General features: G+C 40.0%; 2 protein-coding genes across 15 annotated transcripts in view; one reads left to right on the forward strand and one right to left on the reverse strand.

The window, feature by feature from the left end:
• The window catches only part of LOC309345631 (lethal(3)malignant brain tumor-like protein 4), a 57882-nt gene extending 32981 nt beyond the window's left edge, over nucleotides 1–24901 (reverse strand). For 3 of the 14 annotated variants that reach the window (XM_081868846.1, XM_081868851.1, XM_081868844.1), the window contains exons 1-6: nucleotides 24692–24901; nucleotides 5912–6065; nucleotides 3680–3785; nucleotides 1994–2144; nucleotides 1536–1590; nucleotides 326–414 (exon numbers count right to left, since the gene is read on the reverse strand). In XM_081868846.1, coding sequence (XP_081724972.1) covers nucleotides 326–414; nucleotides 1536–1590; nucleotides 1994–2144; nucleotides 3680–3785; nucleotides 5912–6065; nucleotides 24692–24868 — 732 coding nt within the window. In that variant the 5' untranslated portion in view covers nucleotides 24869–24901. Of the gene's footprint in view, nucleotides 1–325; nucleotides 415–1535; nucleotides 1591–1993; nucleotides 2145–3679; nucleotides 3786–5911; nucleotides 6066–7586; nucleotides 7606–9885; nucleotides 10773–24283; nucleotides 24303–24608 lie in introns of those variants that run through there. The other 11 variants (XM_081868853.1, XM_081868856.1, XM_081868855.1 and 8 more) reach the window with 11 other exon arrangements.
• The window catches only part of LOC309346140 (putative transmembrane protein 244), a 50031-nt gene continuing 48348 nt past the window's right edge, over nucleotides 23709–25391 (forward strand). Inside the window, exon 1 of the mRNA XM_081869858.1 lies at nucleotides 23709–23945. The gene's annotated coding sequence lies outside the window, so the exon portion shown is untranslated. The remainder of the gene's footprint in view (nucleotides 23946–25391) is intronic.

Genomic DNA, 25391 nt, shown 5'->3' on the forward strand with positions numbered 1-25391 from the left:
AACCACTCTTTAGACAAGATGTAACTACCCAGCCAGCCAGCCACCTAGCCAACACAACACCACCAGTAAATCTAGCTCTTTAGCCTATGTTGCAGCAGCACAAAATAAAGTAAGTCAACCCTGTCTGGTTCCTCCCTGTAGGAGAACTCTTTTGTGTGCAAGAACTCTAGGCTGGTTTGACAAGGTGAAAACTCTATTTCTCCTGTACGAACCACAGCACATGCCAAAACAACACCAGCCCCCCCCCCAATTCTGTTAACCAAATGCACAAAGTCATTAAATAGACACATGAACAAAATAAATAAATTATCCAAGAGCTGTCAACCTCTTTGAAGAGTTTCAGTGGAGCAGGTGCCATTTTTTCTTCTTCTAAGTATGACAGCCAGTTCCACACATGCTTCTTTCCAGGAGTAACTGAGCAAAGACAGAATGAGAGGGAAATTATTTCTGCAGGGCAAAGCACTGAAGCAGAGATCCACACACATGTGCTTCTATTTGCCACATTGGGTATCCAAAGGTAAGCCGTTTCTTCTACAATAGATGGAAAGCAGCTTTCAAGAACAGTCCAACAATTCAAATGCTATCAACTTCCCCTTACTAGAATATATATTAGGGAACTAAAATAAGCAAAACTATCTGCTATTTAAAAAATGAATAAAACTAATTGCAGGAAGGATCTGGTTTCTGGTGTTGCTTTTTTAAAAATAACAAACATACCACATACAATTAATTATTTATGCATTTACAGTTATTTATACAAAAACACAGCAAAATTAACCATATATAATAATTCTAAATGAAACGGGGGGGGGGGGGATACTCAGAATTGGTGTGTTTTTTGTAACGTCTGCTCATAAATTTCAAAATATTTTCTGTGTTGTAAATATCTGAGGCTGACTTTTAATGCTATTTAAATATGGTTTTCTTGTTTCTAGATAGCTGTAAATGGTGCACTGGTCAAACAGACCCTTACTGACCAGTACAAAACAACAAATTCCCATAGTCCTTCAAAATATATATAAGATGAGCAACCATTAGCAGCAATAAAGCAAATCTAAAAGAAATTAAATGGCCAGCCAACAGATCATGAGGAATATGAACAGGCTGCAATCTTACAAATATTTACCAAGTTCCACTTAATTAATTGTGCTGTAAATGTCTCCAGCTCTGACTTTAGAAAAGGCTTTCAACAAATTAATGCAAAAGATGAACAATATTTGAGGATGTAATTTAATTTAAGATGATCCTTAAGAGCCCATCAATCATTATCAGTTTCATTTCAATTTTATCTTCCAGTGTTTATTTTAACAGGATTTATCATATTCAGCTTGCTGTTCATAAGAGGGACTCTAGTTTGATGATGCCAGAATGAATGATCCAGATGCTTTGCGGCCACCTGAACAAGTTGGTATACTGTTACTCGCAACCCTTAATTCTACTATTCTAGATATATTATGGGTTCTACACCTCCAGCCTTCTGGGCTGCAAAATTATCCACTATACAGCAGCTTTTCAGCATTAAGCCTTCCGCTTACCTTGCTTTACTGGTTTAGCATTCTTGCGGTTTTTCAAATTCAATTTATTCTTTTCCTAGAAATAGACATATTTTTTAAATGATAAGAAAATACACCGAGATTTTCATACATATGATTGACATTTTCATTCTTTTATAAAAATAAAAAGGTTTAGTATTTTAAATTGTAACTCACCTTGGGTACCTTGGTAGAAAGGTAGAAATGAAAAAAACAAACAAGAAAGCATAACCAAACAAGAAAGCATAAAGGATATAGTGTATCCCCGCCACGACACACACACACACACACACACACACACAATAAATATATATATATTTATAAACTTTCCAGAGTGTTATTTTCTGAATGTAAAATGTTAACATTAGCTTCTAATTCAAAAAAGTTTTCAAGATTTACATATATCACTGCCCGACTCAAGTGTAGCCTCTTGGTTATGATTCCAACTAAACCTGTAATACCTCATCATCATCTGCATTTTCTTCCTCATCTTCAGAATCCAAAAGCAACTTCCTCTTTTTTCGTAGGCGCTTGGAAGGTCTGTCTGTTTCATACATCTGGCTGCTACTTGTCTGTTTCCCGAAGTCAACTGGGGTGTCCTTAGAGACTCTACTAGGAGACAAAACCTAAAATAAGTGCAAAGTATCCCTGAGCAGTTACAAAAAGTTACCCTTCCTGTTAACAGTGAAGCATCTGGACTGGCAGATTTAAAAGGCAATACAGTATAAATGGTCTGGGGCAAGGACACGTCAAAGACCAGCTTCTTCAATGAAAACCAACCTGCTGCATGTTTACTCAGACATGTCTCACTAAGACCAACGAGGCTTACTCCCTAGGAAGTATGTTTGGGACTTAAGCTTTAATAGCTAGTACTAACTGGCATCTTAATTAGCAATTAATCAAATTTCAGGAAACCAAAATCATGTACAATAGTGACCTCTCTTGAAGCACAGGTCAACTGCACAACCATGCAGGTTTTCTTGATGTTGAACTTCATTCATATTTGCACTGAATATTTCACATCAAGGAAAACAAGCACTGCAAAGTTGAAACAATGCTTACATTTTCATTCAATATGAGCCAATGAAAGCGTCAGAGCTAATTAAGAAAAGCTCTTGTACACTTTTATACTGCAATGTGGCCTTCTTACGCTTCAGACATACCACCAACGGTTTTCCTATCACAGCTTGCTTGATGAGTTTTCATTTCATTTTGTCTTTTATAAGGAAACTGGATATGTATTCATTTTTCTGCTGTGGCAGAGGAAGTCTTGTGAGGTAAATAGGAATATAACTTCCCCATTTGAGTGACAGGTTTGCTACCATCCTAACAATTTTTATGGGCTACTTCAATGTTTAGCATTACTAAAAATGCAAAACTGGTGTATGAAAGTTATGGTGGGAAACAACTGAGGTGGCAAAACATAATTTATCTGAAGTTAGAAGTTACTCAAATTAATGAAATTTTTGAGTATTATAACTCATCTATTTAAAGCAATCACAAATATGTGAATAAAATGAATTTCAGACAAACTGGAGTATTCTTTATATATAGTTACAGTGTTTTTAAATTAGATGGGGATGCAGAGGGCAGTTAAACTATCAGAGGTTCAATACGTTTTTTCCACCTTTCTGAATACGTTTTTTCCAGCTTTCAGAATAAAGTATTGAGAATTAACTTTCAGTCATGCTGAAATAAATATTTTGAAAGATAATTAGACATTTTAAATTTAATCAAAGAATACTGTTTAAAGAAAACAACAACTGCATTTCTTTCTCTTTTGAATAATGTTAACTGATAAAGAGAAAACCACTACCTCCCTTAATCTGTCTTGGTCAGTGCCTCATCAATATGGGGCCAGTCTCCACCTTGAATGCTATCTCATTCTTTCATAAAGTGATTTACCCTGCAATCCTACACTCAGAAGTAAACCTCACTCAGTTCAATGGTATTGACTCCCAGCTCAGTGTGTAGGATTGCAGCCTTACTATTTAGTTACTGCATCAGCAGCCAGCCATCCTGTTTTCCAACATCTTTTTAAAAAAATACTGAAATTGATACTTGCTCTTTTAATACAGAGATAAATATATATTAATCCAGATTCCACTTGTGTCCCATGAAACAAAAGAGGAGACCAAAGACATTACCTGTCTCTAGGTTCCTGACGGGAATTCTCAAAACAGTCCATTTTCCCAGGGTGTCTGTTATTTTCACAGGTTTGGAGTTCAGATCTGGGAATATTGTCCTTGGACACTGCAAAAAAAAAGGATGATAGGCACTGATTAATTCAAAATAAAATTATTTGGGACTTCTAACACCTTTCATGGAGCTCTTTCAATGCTTTTTACATTCCTGAAAGGAAACTGAACACCGTGGAGCAGGTATTTAAAGAGTCTGTGAAGTCATTTAAGCCAAAGCAACAAACAAATGAAGACTCTGTGGGTATTTTAACTGTGGGTGAACTTTAGAGATGAGAAGAATAGTGTTTTGAATTTTGTCAAATGTATAAAGCCTCTAGGCACCTACCCCATGAAATGACAAATTCAAAACTTCATCTATATTGACAAATTCCAGAGGGGGAAGCTATGTTAGCTGCAGCAAAAACAGCAAGAAGAGTCTTAACACCATAGGCTAATAAAATGTATTGTGGCAAAAAAGTATGAGTTATAGGCACCTCATTAAACATATACCTTAAGGCCACATTCAATAAAAGAAAGTGATTTAAAGAAATGGTGATGTAATTAAAATAATGTATTTTCTGTCTGAAAGAAATAGGTTACATTTAAGCCAGATTTGCTGTAACTAAACAGAAACAAAAATTAACAGCTAAAAATGTCATTAACTATGCGTATTGAAATTACATTTTAATATATAGATTGTTTATATGCACCCTGTTGTTACTGGTTTTGGCTTTGGGAACACTTTTATATTTTTTATTTTATCAATTGATAATGATGTTGGTCTTATAATAATCTACTTACTTAAACAAAAAAGAATGAGATTGGTCTAACTATATGATGAATACAATATAAATTACCGTATTTTTCTGTGTATGACTAGGTTATTTTCCTGAAAAATTAAGCTTAAAAATTGGGTTGTCTTATAAATGGGGGCAATTCCCCCCATTTCCTCAATTCGGAGTCCCAAAAAAGAGTCTTATACATGGGCGGGTCTTATAGATGGAAAAATACGGTAACTCTCTACATGGATGTCAGATAAAGGTGTATCTGTTTTGAAATTTTAATAAACTTGTGTAGACATAGTAAATATATGGAAGCAACTATGACTTTATAAAGAAATTATGTGTATGTTTAAAGAAAATAACAAAAAATTATTGATAAAAATAAATAAATAAATTATGCCTATATCTAAGCATATTTTCATGTGTACTTTACTTGGATTCATTCTTCTGTTCTGGATCAAAAATCTTCACCAATAGCATGTGGACAAAACAGAAAATTGTACCCAACTGTCCAAAGTTTGCTTAGGAGGAAATGTGTAGCATTACACAGTTAGTAATCATACAGCATGAGTTCATTTTTGTTCATAAATCCTTGTTTAAAATCACAAAACTTGGCAGTATATTCAATAATCTGCATAGAGACAATACAACCAGGTTAACTTAGATGGTGCCAATCTAAGTATCAGGAATGGCCAGAGAAGTCCAGCAATGTCACCTTCCTGACATCAGTGTCATGTAGCAGCAATATCAGTGTCAGGAAGGTGAATCTGCCCCACTGCATAAATTTATATAAGCTTAAATGGTTTTCAAACAGTGCACTTATCCCTCTTGTGTGAATTTAATAGCAGTAAATAGTCCTAGCAATGTCTTACAAATGTAAAAGTAACAAGAATTAGTAATAAGAAACTGCATCTGACCACCAGAAACAACAGAAAGTTGCTAGCTAATGTTCTCCCCTTTTCCAGTGAAAATTCAAGATTGCTAACATGAGTTGATGTTAATGCATTCCATAATTACATAAAATATTCTATCCCAGCAAACCTGTTCCAGAAAGAATGTCTTGCCCACAAGATTGCTCTGGGTGCAAAATATTGGACAAAAGACATAATTTGGAAAATTGTGCACTCCATTCCCCCCCCCCCCGTGTGGTAGAAAAGGAGTCCTGATGGTTGAAACCACAATGTTTCAAAGTTCAAAGTCACGCTCTTGTTTTACTGTTTCTGTTCCTAAGGACAAATATAAACAGTGACTGTAAATAATGCTAAATGAATAAAAATTACAAGCAGTTCAAATGTTTCACCAGATTGCAAGCTACTACAAAGACCCATTCTTGCTACACGTAACTGAAGCATTTTAATTTTTTTATGTTGGCTTCATGCTCTTGTTCCATTATATAGTCTATGAGTCTAAGGCTCACCTTCAGTACCACAAGCAGTTATGGTATTGGGCACAGAAGAGGTAGACAAGTTAAGGGCTGAACTAGTATTGATTGATGATGCAGAGAGAGCTTTTGTAGCCTTTGCTTCAACTTCTGTAATTATTTCCAGTGTCCCAAACTCAGTTAAACGAAACTGCAGGGAAGAAAAAGTGAATGGAGTAAACATGTAACAAAAGAGACTTTTGAAGGAAAGGAAACAGTATATGAGAGTCAACAAGGAAACAAGGTAGACTGGAGTAAAAAGGAACTAATAGCAAAGAAAATGCATTAAATACTGCATTGACAATAATCTCTAGGGCTTCGTTAGTACAGCACAGACACAGATTAAATGAGTACTCATTTCTTTCAATGTACATACAGAAAGACATCATCGGTAAACATGATTCAGACCTATGGAACATATAAAAATATAATGAGGAATGATTACATACAAGGTCTAAGATCTACAAAACTATAGTGCTGTTTGAGGGAGAGTAAGCACTCCTTAATAATGTTATCTGCTTAGAGTCAAAATCTAAAAAGTGAAAACCATGGTTGCCAGTATCTGCTGCTTTGGAGGGATGGAGGATGTCTCAGCACATCAAGCTGGTACTGGTATACACCTATAGTGCTAGAGCACCAAACCCCTAAATGGTTCATGCAATTATAACCTAGAAGGAGAATGTCTCTGAACAGTTCAGGAAGTGATGTGTACATTATTTGAATTTCAAAAAAAGCAAGGTACATGGGTACTAGTAAACATTTCTGCTGTATCATCCAGTTTATGTTTATTCAGTCCCCATAAGCACTTAACCAGCATCTGCCACAATTCACCCAACTACTCAACAGACAGGGTACAATCCAGTTAGTGGTAAACACCAAGACTGATATCCGCTAGTAGAGTAGACCCAATAAAATCAATGGACTTAAACAATTTCAATGGGTGTGGGTTAAACCACAGAGCCTAGGACTTGCTGATCAGAAGGTCGGCGGTTCGAATCCCCATGACGGGGTGAGCTCCCGTTGCTCGGTCCCTGCACGTCAAAAGTGCAAGTAGATAAATAGGTACCGGTCTGGCGGGAAGGTAAACAGCGTTTTCGTGTGCTGCTCTGGTTCACCAGAAGCGGCTTAGTCATGCTGGCCACATGACCTTGAAGCTATACGCCGGCTCCCTCGGCCAATAAAGAAAGCTGAGCGCCGCAACCCCAGAGTCGGTCACGACTGGACCTAATGGTCAGGGGTCCCTTTACCTTACTCAAAGTATGACTTCGCTGGTAAAGGTAAAGGGACCCCTGAACATTAGGTCCAGTCGTGGACGACTCTGGGGTTGTGGCACTCATCTCGCTTTATTGGCTGAGGGAGCCGGCGTACAGCTTCCGGGTCATGTGGCCAGCATGACTAAGCTGCTTCTGGTGAACCAGAGCAGCGCACGTAAACGCCGTTTACCTTCCCACTGGAGCGGTACCTATTTATCTACTTGCACTCTGACGTGCTTTCGAATTGCTAGGTTGGCAGGAACAGGGACCAAGCAACGGGAGCTCACCCCGTCAAACCGCCGACCTTCAGATCAGCAAGCCCTGGGCTCTGTGGTTTAACCCACAGCACCACCCGCACCCTTATGACTTAGCTGGATATCACCCTAAATCCCAATGAATTCAGTGAATTAAGCATGTACCTAACTATCCAACTGAAATCACTGATGTCAGAAGGGCTTCTTTTTGACTGGATGTTGCTCACAGTACACTTGCATCTCCATGTATTTAGAGATTCAGCCATTACAGAGGGCAGAACAGTATTTTAAAACACATAAAAAGGACTATAATGCAAGACCCTTAAAAAACAAGTGAAGATTTGTTAAGCATTCTTAAGCATTTTATAAATAAAATATTTTATCATTTGTTTTGTAATCAAATTGAGCCATTCTTACAAATCCGAGGATAATACAGCATTGTTTTTACTTGACTGAGAAAAAATGCAAACCAGCCAACATGCTGATCAATAATTATAGATTGTCACAACTATGTTGTTACTTTTTAAATGGAAGAGCAACAAAAGTATGATCTAAGTGTTTATAGACACAAACGTAGGTGGTTACAATGTGAACCTCACTACAGTTGTTATGTGTCATTAAAGGCAAGATGATATGACTACGGCTGGGTGATATCAGCTTTTCAACATTGTGGTGTATCACTAGCCAAACATTGTGGTTTGGTGATATACTGCAGTGTTGGAAAAACAAGCTGCATTGGCCTCTGCCCGTGAGGCACCTGGTGAAACTGCCCCAGCTATCATCTCAGGAACTGAGGTGGATTCACCCAGGCGCTCATGGGCTGGGACAATGCAGTTTGCTTGCACAACTCAGCTAGGCAGGGGACAGGTTCCCTCTCCCCAGCTGAGACAGCCCTCAGTCGAGCAGTTTAAAGATGGAGAGGGAGGGAAAGTTTCTCCCTCTGCATTGTATGAGGGCAGAGTGTGATGGCAGTTTCACTCAGCGATATATCGCTGGTGAAACTGCCACCACTCCTGAGTCCCTCTGCTAGCAGTGCCACTGGAGGCAGGAACTCTAGTGGACACTGGTGGCAGAAAGACTCAGGAGCGATGGCGGTGCCACCAGAGATATACCACTAAGTGAAGCTCCTCATACCGGTCCTGGGAGATATATTGATATATCGCCAAGGCCTAGATATGTCATACTGGGCAGACTTTCATATTGATGATGAAGTAGTGGTTATTTTATTAGAACATTACTCTTGGGGGGCATGTAATTTGTATCTTTAAAAATCATACCAACAATGACTGACAAATTTTCTGATTGCAATGTTGCCCATTCTCAATTTCTGAAAAGAGAGAATTCAAATCATCTTCAAAAATCACACCCCATGGGCTATGTGCCCACACTAGAACCCAAGAGAGGAAAAGAGAATAAAAGATCAGGGGTAAGGAAAATGCCCTCTGAGCATGATGCAACACAGTTATTACTTCACAGGGTCTTCATCCTTAAAGCTATTTATCATATTAAATCCTTCAATAGTTTATAGCACTTCGAGATTTTTAAAAGACAGCTAACACATTTAATTAAAAAATAAATAAAATAACATTATGGAGATCAGTTAGCAGGTGGGATGGGGATAAATCTGTAATGAAAAAGTCTATATAAAAGAGGCATTCCAACAAACCATATTTGCCTAAAACTCTCAAATTAGATGCAGATTAACTGCAAAGTTGAGCTATTCTCTCCTCCCAAAAGCTGGAGCTAAGGCCCTGTTCCTCAACAGGTGGCCCACAAGCCAAACCAGTCTTCAGACCAGCCTCTCTGATCAGCACAACCAGCCACAGTTTCTTCTGCTCTCCTTCCTATTGTCACCATGCAATTCTCTGTTGTCCTTTTGGCTGCCAGCAACCAGCCTTGGGTTCCAAGTTTTCTTATAACACACAGGTGTGTAAGGAAACATCTTGGAAGAGGCTTAGATGTCACCAGGTCCAGACAAGGTAGCACAGTTCTTTTCCCCCTGCTGCAGTTTTGTTCTACTACAGTTATTATTCTGTAGTACTGGAACCCAAGGAGTCACGGCTAAGAAGAGAGGTTTCCTCTGTCTCACAAATTAGTTAAAACAGGGTGATTATCTTTAGTAAGTGTACTTATGTGGCTGAAAATATATTAAATTAGTTCTCTGTTTTGGTGCATAAACAGTGAGTTATACTTCTTCACTGACATTTTATTTCCAGAAACTCCAGATTCACTGCATAGCAGGAAAAACAAATAGCTAAATCAGCAGGCAAGCAGAAATCTCAGCAAAATTTAACTTAGTTTGGTGGTGGCATCTCAAGTTTGCTTTTGCCACCAGAGCTCCAATTAATGCCAGAGGGCAATACATTTCACAGCACGTCTTTTCTCTTCCCTGACAAAAGAACATTTGGTAACTCTTACTAAATTAGGGCCTTTGCTTACCCTATCTCTTATTTTTTTTCCTTACTTGTATGTTGCTACCCGGCAAGGTGGCAATGCCGTCTTTCCAGTCTAAGGCACCCATTACATCGAAGTCTGCAGTCTGGGCGATGGCTGGTTTTTTCTCCGATATATTCTGTTCCATCTTTCAGCTTAGTCTTTGATTTTTTTAAAAAAAATTAAGAAACAAAACTAGGCTTGAAAACAAAACAAAAAGGCACAGAATCAACAGGCCAGTTGTGTACATTTTAAGAACAATTTTAGGGAGGGGGGAGGCTTTGAAACATGAAAAAATGTCATCCTTCAATAAGGTGCATCTTCACACTGAAGCAATTGGTGTAAAAGAAACAGAGTGTTTTGTGACTTAACTGTGTGCTGCCTACCTGCGTATTTGTACAGTTCTTACCTTATTGTGAGAGAAGAGGTCTCTATACTTAATTTTTTAGGAAATAGCCATGACTTAAAGAAAAATCATAGGCTTTGCCGAGAGAAGGCCTGTGACATCTCAGAGGAAGTATCAGAACCCAGGAAGCTGCCTTATACTAGTCAGACTATTTGTTCATTGAGCCTAGCACTGTCTGCTTTGACTAGCTGCAGAGTTCTAGGCAGAAGTCTATCACATCACCTGCTATTTCATCTTTCTAAATGGAGACTTGTGGATTGCACCAGGGACCTTGTTCTCTGCCACTGTACTATGGTCCCTCCCAAATCTCTAGTTAAAAGGCTCTCAAGCAGCAGGCCTGAAAAAATCACTGCCTGTTATCTAGATAAGGAATTGTTGTCAGGGTGACAGTGCTGGGATAGTTGAACAGTTGGTCTGACTTGGTATAAGCAGATCCTTATACCTATACTACTATTACTGTTGTTGTCAAGTCATTTCTATACCACAAACACATATAAAAAACATATGCATGTGGTGTAGAGAATATCAATTAAAACCAAAACAAAATAACAAAATCAAGCAGAATGCATTAAAGAAATGGGTTTACAAAAATGGTTCATCTGACTATAAATCATGAAATGAAAACCATATATCTTTTTCATAAGAAGGCTTGCTGAAATAACCAAGACTTAAGCTGACACTCAAAGTTCATTACCGACAATGCTGACTTCATTATGTTAGGTAGAGTGTTCTATAATGCTGGTGCTCCCATGCTAAATGCATAATTTGTTGAGGACAGCCAGGCACCATCAAATGATTGTAGGTTGGGCAGAAGTATAAGGAAATATTGTACTTAAGTATAAGGAAATAGTGTACTTAAGGAGGCAGTGGAAGACAGGAGTGCCTGGTGTGCTCTGGTCCATGGGGTCACGAAGAGTCGGACATGACTAAACAACAACAGCCCCAAGTTACTTAGGGCTTTATATACCATTAGTAAGATTTGAATATAGTTGGTAGCAAATGCGTTGAAACAGCTGGGCCTCAGAATTCTGTATCATCTGCAGCTTCTAAACTAATCTCATGGGTAGCCCCTTACACCAAGTGGATTATAATAGTCTAGGTTATCAGTACTTGAATTCCCATAGTCAAACTACCCTGTAATTGGAAAGTAAAATAATAAAATACATTTTTTTCTTGCTGATTCAGAAAGGTCATATTGCACATAGTGGCCAAAACAGCATCACTGACCATATTACATGTGTGGGAAACAAAACAGCTTTGACCATATCATTGTAGAAGTGTTTTTCACACAATAAAATGAACAAGGGTTCCAAGACGTATTTTGTTTTTATTAAATAATTTATAAAACTTATTTTTAAAAAATATTTTATAACCACAGACAAACACCCTTCTTGTTTTAAAACATAACAAGTTCATGATTAACCCATTCTACAAAAAAAGTATGATACATGTGTTAGCTGTGGTTTTCGTGCTATGGCTTATCACACCTACCAAGGTACGAAATGACTAAAATTCACTTTGAATGGTTGGTGACCCTTTTCTGTGGCACTTAATATCATTTTATACCTTAGTTTGAAACAGACCAAAATTTGCTTTATTTTGATACCCAAATAAGCCCAATTGGTTTAAAAATAAGCAAAACAGGAGGTTTTTTCTAAACTGACACAGAAATTGCATTAGCCTAAATCACATGAAAAAATTTAAAAAATTAAAATTTCTCCAATTTTGGACCAAAAAATCTTTTAAACATAAAAAGGTTATCTCATAGGTATCTCTACACATTAAATTTTTTTGAAGAAAATCTGAGTCGTCAGAGTGCATGGCACCAGGTGATTTGGCATAGAATGACCCCCCCCCCCTACTGAACATCTTCCAATATCACAGTGAACACTCACATTATAGAGAGCTTATAACCCACCTACACTCAGTAGCCAGAAGCCTCACAGTCAGACACTGGAGAGACCTGTCAGGGGTGAACAAGGACCAGTGGGAAACAGCCTTACTAGAAAAGCTAACCAATAAACTGAAACTGGCACAGGGACAAATAGAAGAGGATGCCTTCACCCCAGTATGGCTCTCCTTTTTCACGTACAAAACCAAACAAGAACCCACCAACAGCACACAAATCACTCTGGCTTACTTGACCCAACAAGCCCATCCCCCCTCACAAAGGCAAACAAACCCCATTGCAGCCAACTAACCATACCCTGGGCCCCCAACCTCTTTCACTACCAAGGAAACGTAACAAGCGAACAGAAAGAGAAGCTATCTAGAAAACACTAATGTCCCATAACAAATGTAACTGATCTGTAGAAAAGACTGTACAACTTGAGAAAAGAGGCATGTACTTTTGTAAACCAAGAAAAACTTTAATAAAAATAGATAAACTTCAGTAAGTCTACTTTGCGTAACAGTGAACACTACTCTTAAGATTCTTTTCAGATATGCCTCCAACTATAAATAGGGATGGGAAGAGTATGGGAATTATGGATATACTGGTCTCTATTTCATATTTTTGAATAAACAAAGCAAGAACTTGTGTATATTTGCACAAACTTCAATTTTATAGCTCACGGATAATTGTCATGTGGGGAGCCCACAGGAGTTCCAGCTATATTTTTATTCACTTCCCCCTAACAGCTGTTTCATGCTGCAGAATAAAGGCCCTCCAATTCTATAACATAATGGGAACTTTTGCTGGATTACTTTAATAATTACATAGCTGTTCCACAAAAAATACATTAAATTATGTAATACTTCTAACATTTAACAATGAAGGTTACAAAAAAAAAAAAATATCTTTGCAGAGAATTTTTAACCATTTTCCTCCTCAAAACTATGCTAGACTAATCTAGGCAGGAAAATATTGACAGTCAATTCAGTTCAACCCATAACCAGTGAAAACAAATTGCTCTGGGGAAATCACACTGCTATTTCATTTGTATGGTTCTTTTAAAAAAACAATACAAGACAAAACAATCCATTGGCAGAACTTCATGCCATTTGATTTAATAAAGGAAACCTTTTGAGAGGCAGTAAGTCGGTTGCCTTGAAGAATCATTTATGATTCAAGCTGCTATAGTGAACTCTCTGATTAACTCCTTTGTGGACAAACAGTTAAAACAGTCACAGCAAAAAACTCCTTAATAAGTCTAAGGCTTCTAGCAAGTACCACCTCCAGCAATGGCATCTGAAGGCATCACACTCCATCCTGAGGCAGTCTTTAGGGTCACTTCCAGACTATCTGTTGATTACACATTCATCCTAGTTTGTTTGCACTAAGCTAGCAAAGAGATTATATGACGCCTGCTGTTTATTGAGCTTTGGTTTGTGTGTAGGTTATACTGCTTCCTGTCAACTGATTGTCATTCTGTATTTTCTAGGCCAGCTTGTTGTGCCAGAGTGCTTTAATCCACTTCAATAGTGCAAACCTAAATGTTTTCTTTAATGTACATGAAAACATGTTATAGTCTGTAGGGTTTTTTTTTAATTTCACACTAACTTGAGATGTGAATTCATCTAAGAGATTTGTACATTATTAAAAAAGTAAAATAAACACTTTAGACTTGTTAATTATAGACCAAAGTCATATGAACAGTCAATGCCACCACCAAGCAAACCCTTCCTCACAAGTTATTTGCAAAGATTCCAGCACCTGAGTAATTGCTGTTGCTTTTAAACTTAGAAAACTACAAAATTTTAGAACACTCAAATTCTGCATTTAACTGTTACCTAATTTAACAGTTTATAGCTCATAAATAAACACTGCATAAATACTGTTACAGCTGTTAAATGCTTTCTAGTCCCTTGTCTCTCCAAAAAAGTCACTCACAAGGTACAGCTCATACACTGTTCCTCACTCTGCCTCATTCTTGTCCTTTGCCTTGTGTCTCAGCCTTGATATTCACTTCTGTGTCCACATCACCTTAACCTATGGGCTGCATTTGGAGAAATTGTATTATCTAACTTCCCTAGATGCTGTCCTTTTTTTCTTAATGGTCAGGTACACATTCAGGGTCAGGGAATGCTCCTGGACCCAGCACTGTCTAGGGAGATGCAAGTGATGGAGGTTGCTTGGGCTGGTTTTGCAACCATGGCCTTACCTAGGGAAGACTGACCTAGCCACAGATTTAAATCTTTTAAATAAATGAATGAAACACTAGCCTTTGATTTACAATGGCAATACCATTATATTGTGCTATTATAAAACAACATTTATACAATATACCTAGTTCTATGGGTAGGGGAAGCATAAGCATCTCTCACATTAAAATACAGTACTGTACAAGTTGTCAACACTTTGAAGGTCTTTCCTCTAAGTTAACAGTTGGCCATCTGTTCAGTGGTGTACCATATGATATGTGAACTCCTCATGTACATCAATTCTGATCTGAAATGGCAATTCACATGCAGAAGTCTGTTTCTGACTGCCCTTGATGGGCATAGTGTATCTTATATTCAACAAAACAACAGGAAAACACCTGTGGTGACAGTTTCATGCAGGGGTTCTGTTCCTGGCCATCGCACACGTTAGCAAAGCACACATAAGTCCACCCTGCCCCATTGTGCTCCATCCCCACTTCACACACTCCCATTATGCTCCCATTATGCTCTCTTACAAAAGGACCCACGCATCAGGGATTGAGCATCAACTGGAAGTGAGCAAAATTGTTGCCACCTGTATTACTAACTGTATTACTAACTGCTCATTATACAACATAATCCAAACTTACAAAACAGTTGGCATACTTAGTCAAACCACAAGCCCATCTAATGGCCAATATTATATTCCTCCATGTGCTGATAGTATCTAAGGATATATCTTAATGCATAATCTGTCAAACAGTTATTCCGGGCTATGAGAATGGCATCGGAGAGTGCCGGCCGTACCGTGCTCTGCAACCCAGTGTCCTGCCACTTGCACCTTGATGCAAGTCGGCATTCTCGGACAATCTGCGGGTCTACGAAACAGTCCTCCCCCAATCTGGGGAGTCTGCCAGGGCTAATTACCCCCATATCAGCCCTGAATTACCGGCACAGCTGGGGTCCAGTCGTATGGGAGTCAGCCATTTCCCACAGGAAGCTCTCCTTTTACATTATTTTAACATTACATGCACAAATTGTTAGAAGCAGATCAAACAATGAAGGCTTCCTATCAACTCTCTTGCAGTAGCTCTATGCCAGCTCAGTGGGCAAAGTTTTCCTAGGATCAGTACTGTACAATGTTGCCAGCTCATGCTACATACATTGATAAAAAGAGACTTAGTGGCATCACCATCAATTCGGGAACTTCCTGTACTGTCAAAGGTGGTCTGAAGAGAAACTTTTGAAGAAACATGCAAAGTAATGATGGAGTGATTTCCCGCTTTTATTTGTAGTATCTTAACTAATAACATAGAGGGACGCGGGTGGCGCTGTGGGTAAAAGCCTCAGCGCCTAGGGCTTGCCGATCGAAAGGTCGGCGGTTCGAATCCCCACGGCGGGGTGCGCTCCTGTCGCTCGGTCCCAGTGCCTGCCATCCTAGCAGTTCGAAAGCACCCCCGGGTGCAAGTAGATAAATAGGGACCGCTTACTAGCGGGAAGGTAAACGGCGTTCCGTGTGCTGCGCTGGCTCGCCAGATGCAGCTTGTCACGCTGGCCGCGTGACCTGGAAGTGTCTGCGGACAGCGCTGGCTCCCGGCCTCTAGAGTGAGATGAGCGCACAACCTTAGAGTCTGTCAAGACTGGCCCATACGGGCAGGGGTACCTTTACCTTTACCTAACTAGTAACAAGAACATCGGGGGGGGGGGAATTCTTATGGCAGAAGGCTTTGATGATCTAGGCCATGGATAGGCAAACTAAGGCCCGGGGGCCAGATCCGGCCCAATCGTCTTCTAAATCCGGCCTGCACATGGTCCAGGAATCAGCGTGTTTTTACATGAGTAGAATGTGTCCTTTTATTTAAAATGCATCTCTGGGTTATTTGTAGGGCCTGCCTGGTGTTTTTACATGAGTAGAATGTGTGCTTTTATTTAAAATGCATCTCTGGGTTATTTGTGCGGCCTGCCTGGTGTTTTTACATGAGTAGAATGTGTGCTTTTATTTAAAATGCATCTCTGGGTTATTTGTAGGGCATAGGAATTCGTTCATCCTCCCCCCCAAAAAATATAGTCCGGCCCCCCACAAGGTCTGAGGGACAATGGACCGGCCCCCTGCTGAAAAAGTTTGCTGACCCCTGATCTGGGCTAACAGCCAAGGTGGCATATAAGGGGATACTGCAATGTAATATAATAATAGTAACATACTTTTTCCACATTGACAAGCCATATCTCTAACTATGGTAATACATCATTTTTATGCAATGGTAGCCACTGAATATAGTCAAGGTCATGACCTCTCCATGTTTTGCAGAAAAGGTTATCATGGAGTTTCTGTCAAGGACAATATATTGAAATGAAGCCTGCAACATCTATAACAGAATACAGTATTGTGAAGGAACAATCTTTCTTTAGAGACAACAGCCTGCTGCTTGAAAGATGAAGATATATTTAATGAGATTTAATGGGTCTATTCTCCTTTTAAAAAAACTATAAAATGCTCTCTGTATGCTACAGAATTTCCAGCATGTCACAATTGATCTTGTTTCTATTATTTTCCTTTTGCATCCTTCTCTTTCACAAAGATAGGGATCAACATTTTGCTCCAATGCAAATAGCAGGCATTTTAAAGTCAGCTGCCCCTACCCCGAATAAAGAGTTTGCCTCAAGCCAGAAATAGAAACCTTTGATGGCTACCTTGCTTGCAAACAACATGCTTTCTTCTCAAATGCCTCAGTAGGGTTGTTTATATTGTTTATCTAGTAGCAGACTGCCTGTTTGAACTTATGATCTGAAAATACCTTTCTTTTCAATAAAGACCTGCATAAATTCTTTTTCTGTTCTATTCTAGTCATCCTTTTTTCTGTACCCCACAACCTCCACTTCCTAAAAATGGGAATATCAGTGAAGAAAAATATACTCGGTGACCAGGGCACGGTGCAGTGATAAAAGAAGAACTGATAGTGCAGCCAATTTTTTCAGTTTGCCACTAGAAAGGCAACACATCATAACCTTATTTTCACTGCTGAAAAAGGAGATAATACCTACAATACTCAGTTTGCTAACAGAATGACTCACAAGCTTTTCCATTATGATAGTCATACTCACACTTATGCTAAACGTTATAAACACGTTATATAAACTGCATGTTATAAACACATGCAGAAGTAGTTGTTCGGACACAAACTGCATCTGACCAACCCTGTAAAACAGAGGTGGGGAACCTCAGTCCTGGGGGTCAATTGCAGTCTTCCAGACCTATCTGGCCCTCAAGACTCTCCCTAGGCCATGAACCCACCCACCCCACACCCTTTCTAGTCCTGCTATGCACCTTCTTAAATGTTTTTATCTGGCCTGTAATGTGTTTGAACTGTTATAATGAATGAAGAATGGAGAGATGTGTGTTGTATGGGTGTAAAACTTTGACTTTGACATGGCTGGAATGTAGCCGAACGGTACAAAAGTAAAAGTGACAGACCACTTTTGCTTCTACCTGTGCCCACCACTGGCATGTGACCCCAGAAGGTTTCATACAAATGAATATGCCCCTCAGATTGAAAAGGGTTCCCCATTTCTGATGTAAGCATTGGCTTTTTGTATACAAATCTACATGGGACTTTTCAAGCCCTTACAGTCAATGCATACAGTGTACATTGGATGGCACACAATTACCGGTAATATGACAAAGGTGGTTGTGGGAATTAGGTGTGAATGAGAAGCCTAGTCATATGCATTATGGAAATTTAATCAGTGGTATTGGGAAGAAGTAATCAAGTAATCCAGAATTAACCAGCTTCACACAATTATTATTTCACTCTGGTCACAATCATTTCATCTTTGCCAACTGCAGGTTAAAATGTAAGTTAAGAGAATGGCCAGTTGGTTATGATGATCAGTGTTTCAATCAACAGTAATTCCCTTAACATTGTTTTATTACCACAAAAATTATTACAAAAGTATTGGCTTATTCCTGAAACTTGTGTTTTAAGCAGCTGTCACAACCAGGTAATATTTACAAGGCGCCTTAATGAAGGGACACTTCCTGATTTTAGTGAAAACTACAAATGCCAACAGAAAATACCCTAAAAAACCTGCCATCTCCAATTTAGACATTAACACTTTTATCATGGCTAAAAGATTATTGGGATACAAATCAGCCAGATAAAAACCATCATCCTGTAGCATAAGGATGTAAAGTCTAGAAAGGTTAAACAAAAAGTATGTGTGTAAGGAGCTAAAGATTCCATGGCAGCTGATCAGCAGTTAAGGATAGAACTTAACCAACTTTTAATGGTTTGGATAGAAGTGGAACAGAGTTTGGGAATTTTAAGAACAAAATGTGAACAGTGTATAAACATAGTTTGCGACAGGAGGAAGTGTGATTAAGTTGCAAACCTAAGAGCAATTGTTATTTTGGAAATATTACAGGACTTCTGTTGGTAGAAATATATGCATTACTATATGCATATTTCACTGCCCTTGACATTTTAATATCACATAATTAAAATGCTGAAATTTAATAGTATTCTTTGATGCGCACCAAACTTGTTTGTCTACCTTATCAGAAGTGATCAAACATTAAGGTTAAGAGATGACTTTCACTTACTAACATACTTCCAGTGTATCTGAAGAAGTGTGCATGCACACGAAAGCTCATACCAAGAACTGACTTAGTTGGTCTTTAAGGTGCTACTGGAAGGAATTTGTTTTGTTTTAACATACTTCAGAAACAGACAGGTTTTAATTTGAAAGCAAGTTAGTAACACAAAAGTATGTTTCTTTCCGGACAATAAGAACGTAAGAGTGCAGAATTAGGCATGTCATAGCCCACTAAAATCAATGAGATTAGGTGCACAAAACTCAGTTATAGGATTGGGCTATGCTACACCAAAAACTAAAACCATGAGTTAATATATAGTTGAGCACCACATTCTCTTATTATTTCATCTGATGTGCTAAAATAACCTTATATTCAGTACACTTAAAATAATTCTAAGCTTGGAAGGTCATTATAACTCTTTATCCAAAGCTCAATTGTACAATTTTGAGTAAGGGAACAAAGTTCTTTGCTCTACCCCTAGGTCTGAAGGTCTTTCTGACCCAATATAACTACTGACAATCATGTCGCTTATGATAGGTTGAGCTACTTCAGGCTACCTGGAAGCCCTTTCTGAGTCTACTGAACCAAAAACCAACTTCCCAGCCACCAGTAATGACAATATCTTTATCTCGTCATAGAGAAATGAGTAAAATAACCAGCTACTACAGTAGCCTTAATAATGTAACCTGGTAAAATACATTTAAGTGAGAAATATGCTTATTGTCCATGATAACAACTGAATGTAATGTGCTCTCCATGATAACAACTGAATGTAATGTGCTCTCATGTACATCCCATTAAAATTAACACTGTCATTTACTTCGGCAATAAAAGATAATATCATTCATAAAGCAAGAGATTCCTGCTAATCAGAGCAAATGAAAAGCAATATGCACTTTGACAATTTATACTGGAATTCTTTGGAGCTTCAAATATAGAAACCATATCTATATTTTACAAAAATCATATTTTACAAGTAGTCAGTTTTGGAAGGAAACATTTGTAGATTGAGAAATTACTCAGTTCAATGATGTCCACATATATATGTTGGTTGTTCATCCAATTCATTTCTGAGGGAAAACTGGCACTCCTTTACTGGCAATAACTTTTAGTTTCACCCACATACCCATCTCTTTTGAGTTATACATGTAATTATTTTGCTAGAACTCTCTCACTAGGTTCCAAGGCCATTCTTTTGATAATTTATGATTTGTACATATTAAACCTTCCATTGCCCATCAACAGATGAAACATGGTTTTTCCTAGTCACATCATCAGAAAAAGCATAAAAGATAGATAAGAGAAAAAAGTTAACCTGACAGGAAGTATGAGTTGTTTATCACAAATGCCCATTATCAGGTAACAGTTTCCACCACTGTATACTTTTCCATTTTTGATTATGAATAACTTGAAGGTGCTGATACAATAGCAGTATAATGTTACATTAGAAATTGAACACAAAGCCTCATCTCTCTTTCCATTCTATCCTATGCATGTTAACTGGGAAATAAGTTTAACTGCTGCTCAATGGAGCTTATTTCCAGATAAGCACATAAAGGGCCAAAGCCATACAGCACAATCCAAAGTAAGTCTACTCAGAAGTTAAATGAGACCTCCTCCCAGGTAAGTGTGTATAAGGATTGCAGCCTCTGTCTTTCAGCTTTTGCAGTAGGGGTAGGAAGGAAACCTGTGGCCCCCTATACACTGTTGGACTCACATCAACCCCAGCCAACATGGCTGATGTCAGAAATAATGGAGGATGCAGGCTCCCCATCCCTGTACTACACAGTCCAGTATTCCATTCTTCTAATGTTTGACAAATATGCTACAAAATAAAAAAATCCATTATTCTCAAGAATAATTCACTGACAAAAAAACCAACAAACACTGAAACTATACTTCTAACGTCTCCAAAATAACTGTATAGGTGGGAAATAATCTGAAATGATGAAATTATCATACAGCATACTATGTGAGGGATATGAACAAAGGATGACCACATTACGATGTGCTGACTGAACACGCAGATACATAGTAACTTGTTTTAGACAGAACGCTAAACTATTATTTGTTTAGCTTAATTCTGACTTGTTTGTACATTCAAACCCAACTAAGCTCACCAACTATGATCTGAAACCATGGTCGGAAGGTAACCTGCGTATTTCACTATGAACATGGATTCTAGGAACATGCTTCCTACCATCAATACATGGGGGAGGGGGGGACTTAACATAGCTATAGTTTAATAACCAAACTTTTATCAGACTAGTGTCTAATCAATCCATGGCCCCATCCAGAGAACTCTGCAACTAACTTTTCTAAATTGTAGCTACCTGCACCAACTTGCAACACAGGCTCCTCCTACACATGTACTATTGAGCCCATCCTACAAGTGAAAAAGTTTTTATCTTAATTCTGAAATCAAATTTTCTGCAGTATGCCCTGGAATATCAGTAGCTGGGCATCACAAAAAAGAGTGTGTTGTCACACTTAGGTCCTGTTTATGGGCTTCTCATAAACATCTGGTTGGCCAGTGTGAACAGGATTCTGGACTAGATGGACCTTTGGCCTGATCCAGCAGGGCTCTTTGTGCCATAGGCCACAAGGAACACTGTATTCCCCCACCCCACCCCTTCCCACAGAATCAGGAAATACACAAACAGGCAATTCTACCAGCAAAATCAATTTACTGTACTGATTCTGTTAGCACAGGCCATTCACATGGGCAGAAACAAGAGGCATTGAAGGGTGGGAATAATGTCCTGCTATAGAATGGCCTTTGCTCCTTACTATTTCCCTGTATACATCTCTCTACCTGCTATTATCCCTTGCAACTCTAATTCTTATACAATTATTTCACCACACTAGAACTTCTGCATGCATGTAAACCCATTCATTGCAAGAATGATTTCTACAGGATGAGAGTGAAGTTCAAGAAAAGTTTAGTTACACCTGATTTTTGTCATAGCCCTGTAACTACTTGCCAAAGAGTGCCAATTGAGGCTCCTTAAGAGGAAATGGCCACAATGCAAATGCACATGTATGAGCAGTTAAGCCCCATAGAAATTAAGGATTTGATTCACAGAAGCTCTATACTGGAACATGGTCAAGTATTTCAAAACATAGTATGATTTTGGCTGAAAACATATAGTTCTAAAATTCTTACTAAAGATCTTTGCAAGAAAGAAAACAGCTTTCCTGGCCTATCTCCTGCTTTAATGTAATTCATTTTGAATGTACACTTAGGGAGTGTAAAGGTACAATTAGAGGTTTTATTCTGCTATATATTAACTCCCAAAGGGACTACAATGGTTTCAGCAGAGCCTGCTGAAGATTATTGACTTCTTCCACCAAAAGTCAATAATCCTGCCAAGACAGGATTAAGCACTCAAAGTGCTTAGAATATATTTTCTCAGTAATCTTTACAATAGCCTTGTAAAGTACACCAGTCATATAATCATATTGCAGGAAGGGGGCTAAGAGATAGTGACTTGTATATGACTACATATTAAGTTAGTTGGTGAAATTTGCACCCATTACTTCAGATCCTGCATTAATGCGACCTTTCTGTGGAATTATCTGGCCTATCAGCAGAGGAGATGGGGATGAGGGATGCATTGCTTATCCTTTCCTGAAATTCAGAAGTGCACAGTGGCATTAGTACAGACTGTTGCAGCTGGCCAGCCAGGATCCACATCTGAGACATCTTCAAGGACAAATTATATATTATATTTTTTGCTGTAAATCTAAAATGCTTTAAGGGTACATATAATGTAGTATGTGAAAAAGACAACCCCTTGTTTAAAACCATGTTTCATAGTACTGTACACTAATCAAAGAGCCATGCAGAATTGGCTACAGCTCCCTAGAGAGTATACACTTTGTTGTGAACAATGGGGAGTCCTGTGACACTTTAAAGACCAACAGGTTTATTATGACATAAGCTTTTGTGGCCCAGAACTTATTTCATCAATTGCCATTCTCAGCTAGCAGACATACATATATACAGGTGTAAAGGAAAAAAATGTAAACAATAGGACCATTAAATGCCAGAGGTACAATATGTGACATGTATACTTTTGAGCTCTGCAGTTTGGCCCCACGGTTTACATTTTTTCTGTACACCTCTGCACTAGTCAGATCCCATCGGAAGAACTGTATTCAGTCCTGGACATTGCACTGGAGAAAACAACTCCTGTGAGGAAAGGTTGAAGAAACTGTTGAGCCTAAAAAAGAGAAGATGGAGGGAGAAAATGATAGCACTTTTCAAATACTTAAAAGGCTGTCGTGTAAAAGAGGACAAAGACTTGTTCTCTGCTCTTCAGAAGGAGTAGATCTAATGGGCTTAAGTTACAGAAGGATAGATTTCAATTACCCATTAGGAGAAACTTCTTAATGGTAAAAATAGTCGGATAATGGAACTAATTACATGGAGGAGTGGGCAGCTCTCCTCACTGGAGATCTTCAAGACTGGATTGCCCTCTGATTGGGATGCTCTAACTCTGGATTTCCTACAGCGAGCAGCAATTTGGTCTAGAGGGCATGTAAGACTCCCCTCCTAATAGCCCTGTGGCTGTTTGTGCCATATATGCATTATTATCCGTGCAAGTAGGAGGAGATGGAGCACTGCTCAGCGAAAGCACAAGTGCTGCGTGTAGAAGGCCCCAGGTTTCAATTCAAGATCAACAGACACTATAATCTGACCAGGAATATTGGCAGCTTCCTGGGGTCACAGTTTGCAACAGTTCCATACCACAGGAATAGCCAGGAATAAGACACTCTCTCTCACCCCCCCCACATAATAGTTTTCTCTCCATAATTTTTTTACACATCAGGCAAATACGGGGGTGGGGGGTGGGATGGAGGGGTAAACAAAACCTCCTGTCACAATAAGTCTTTGAAGATGCCACCGGACATTTGCTGTTGCCTGACTGTGAAACATTAGACATCTCTCAACTTTAAATGAACAAAAACAACCTCCGGGGACTCCAATGGGACTTACTCGCAGGTAAGCAAGGGTAAGCCTAACACAGCCACCCATCAAGACCTTTGTTTTTGTTTTTGGGTGGTTGTGGGGTGGGGAGAGGGAGGTGGTGGGGAGGGGAGAGAGGGGAAACCTCACCCACCCACCCAAGCACAAAGCAGAAATTATGGGATGGGAAAGAAGGAAGATGCGGCGGGTGGCCGGGAGGGGGGGTGGCGAGCTGGAAGGAAAGACAACTTGGCATCCTCCTCAAACTTCCCCACAGGACTTGGGGAGCCCGGCGGTGTCCGAGGAGGCCACAGAGTCCCGGGTGGAGGTGGGGGGTTGGGAGCCTCCACTCCGTCGCTCGCTCATTTACCTACCCACTCACTCCGATTTGGGGGGGGTGTTGAGCGCACTTAATGGGACAGACCCCCCCTTCCTCCTCCTCACTTTCTTCTCAAAATGGCGGGAGGAAGCGCCGCCTAACGGTGTGTGCAGCGCACGCGAAGCGGCGGGGACGACGACGACAAAAGAGGAAGGCCCCCGCCCGCCCCCCCCCATGCACAAAGTAATCCTCTTTTTCTCCCGTCTCATTCCATTCCCCCCCCCAAACTGAATTCGAAGTACAAAGAGGGGTTGAGAGCCTCCGCTCTTTCCTTCCTGGCGCCCCCCCCCCCGCACTCCCCATCTCTTTTCCCTACTCACCTCCTCCCCTCGCTGGACTCTTCTCCTTTAAACTCCCACAACAATTCTTCACCCGCCCCCCCCCCTCTCCACTCTTCCCTTACCGGAGCGGTGCTCGGAGCGGCCAAGGCGCATGCGCGTAATAACTGGGGCGGCGCGGGCCGTTCCGGCCGGTTTGTGAGGGAACCTGAGGGATTGAGGCCCGGAGTGGAGGCGGCGGGGCGCGCGAGCGAGAGGATGAGGGTGGGAGGGGCGCGAGGCTCAGGCGGGAGCGCGCGCATCGGCCGGCTCCTGGGGGGCGGCAGGGGGATGTTTTTGGCAGGCGACTTGGGAGGGGAGTTTTTTTTGCGTGACACAAGTTGCGACACAAACACACACACACACACACACACACACACACACACACACACCCCTTGAATCTTGTGGGTATGGGGATTCTGGCCCATAGGATGTTGCTGACCTACAGCTCCCATCCTTCCTGCCCCATGGTCATGCTGGCTGGGGCTCATGGGAGTTGGGAGTCCAACAGCATCTTGAGTTGAGAGGGGGGGGTGACCCACACAGGGGTGCCTCGTCCTGTTTGGCCGCCTGAGGCAAAACGGGAAGGTGCCATCGCCCCGTCCTGCCTAAGCCTCACTTACTGGGGTCATGAGGCGGCAGCTTTCAGGGGAGGTCTGGCAGAGATCTGGTGAGATCTCATGCAAGCTACATGAAATCTTGCAAGAGATCAGGAGTGCCGGCTTGGCCCCGCGACCGTGGGTGCCTGGGGTCGTGGGTGCCATGCACCGTGCATGGCCCTGGCAC

The sequence above is a fragment of the Podarcis erhardii genome (assembly GCF_964252035.2).
Source record: "Podarcis erhardii genome assembly, chromosome: 7".
Lineage (NCBI taxonomy): Eukaryota > Metazoa > Chordata > Lepidosauria > Squamata > Lacertidae > Podarcis > Podarcis erhardii.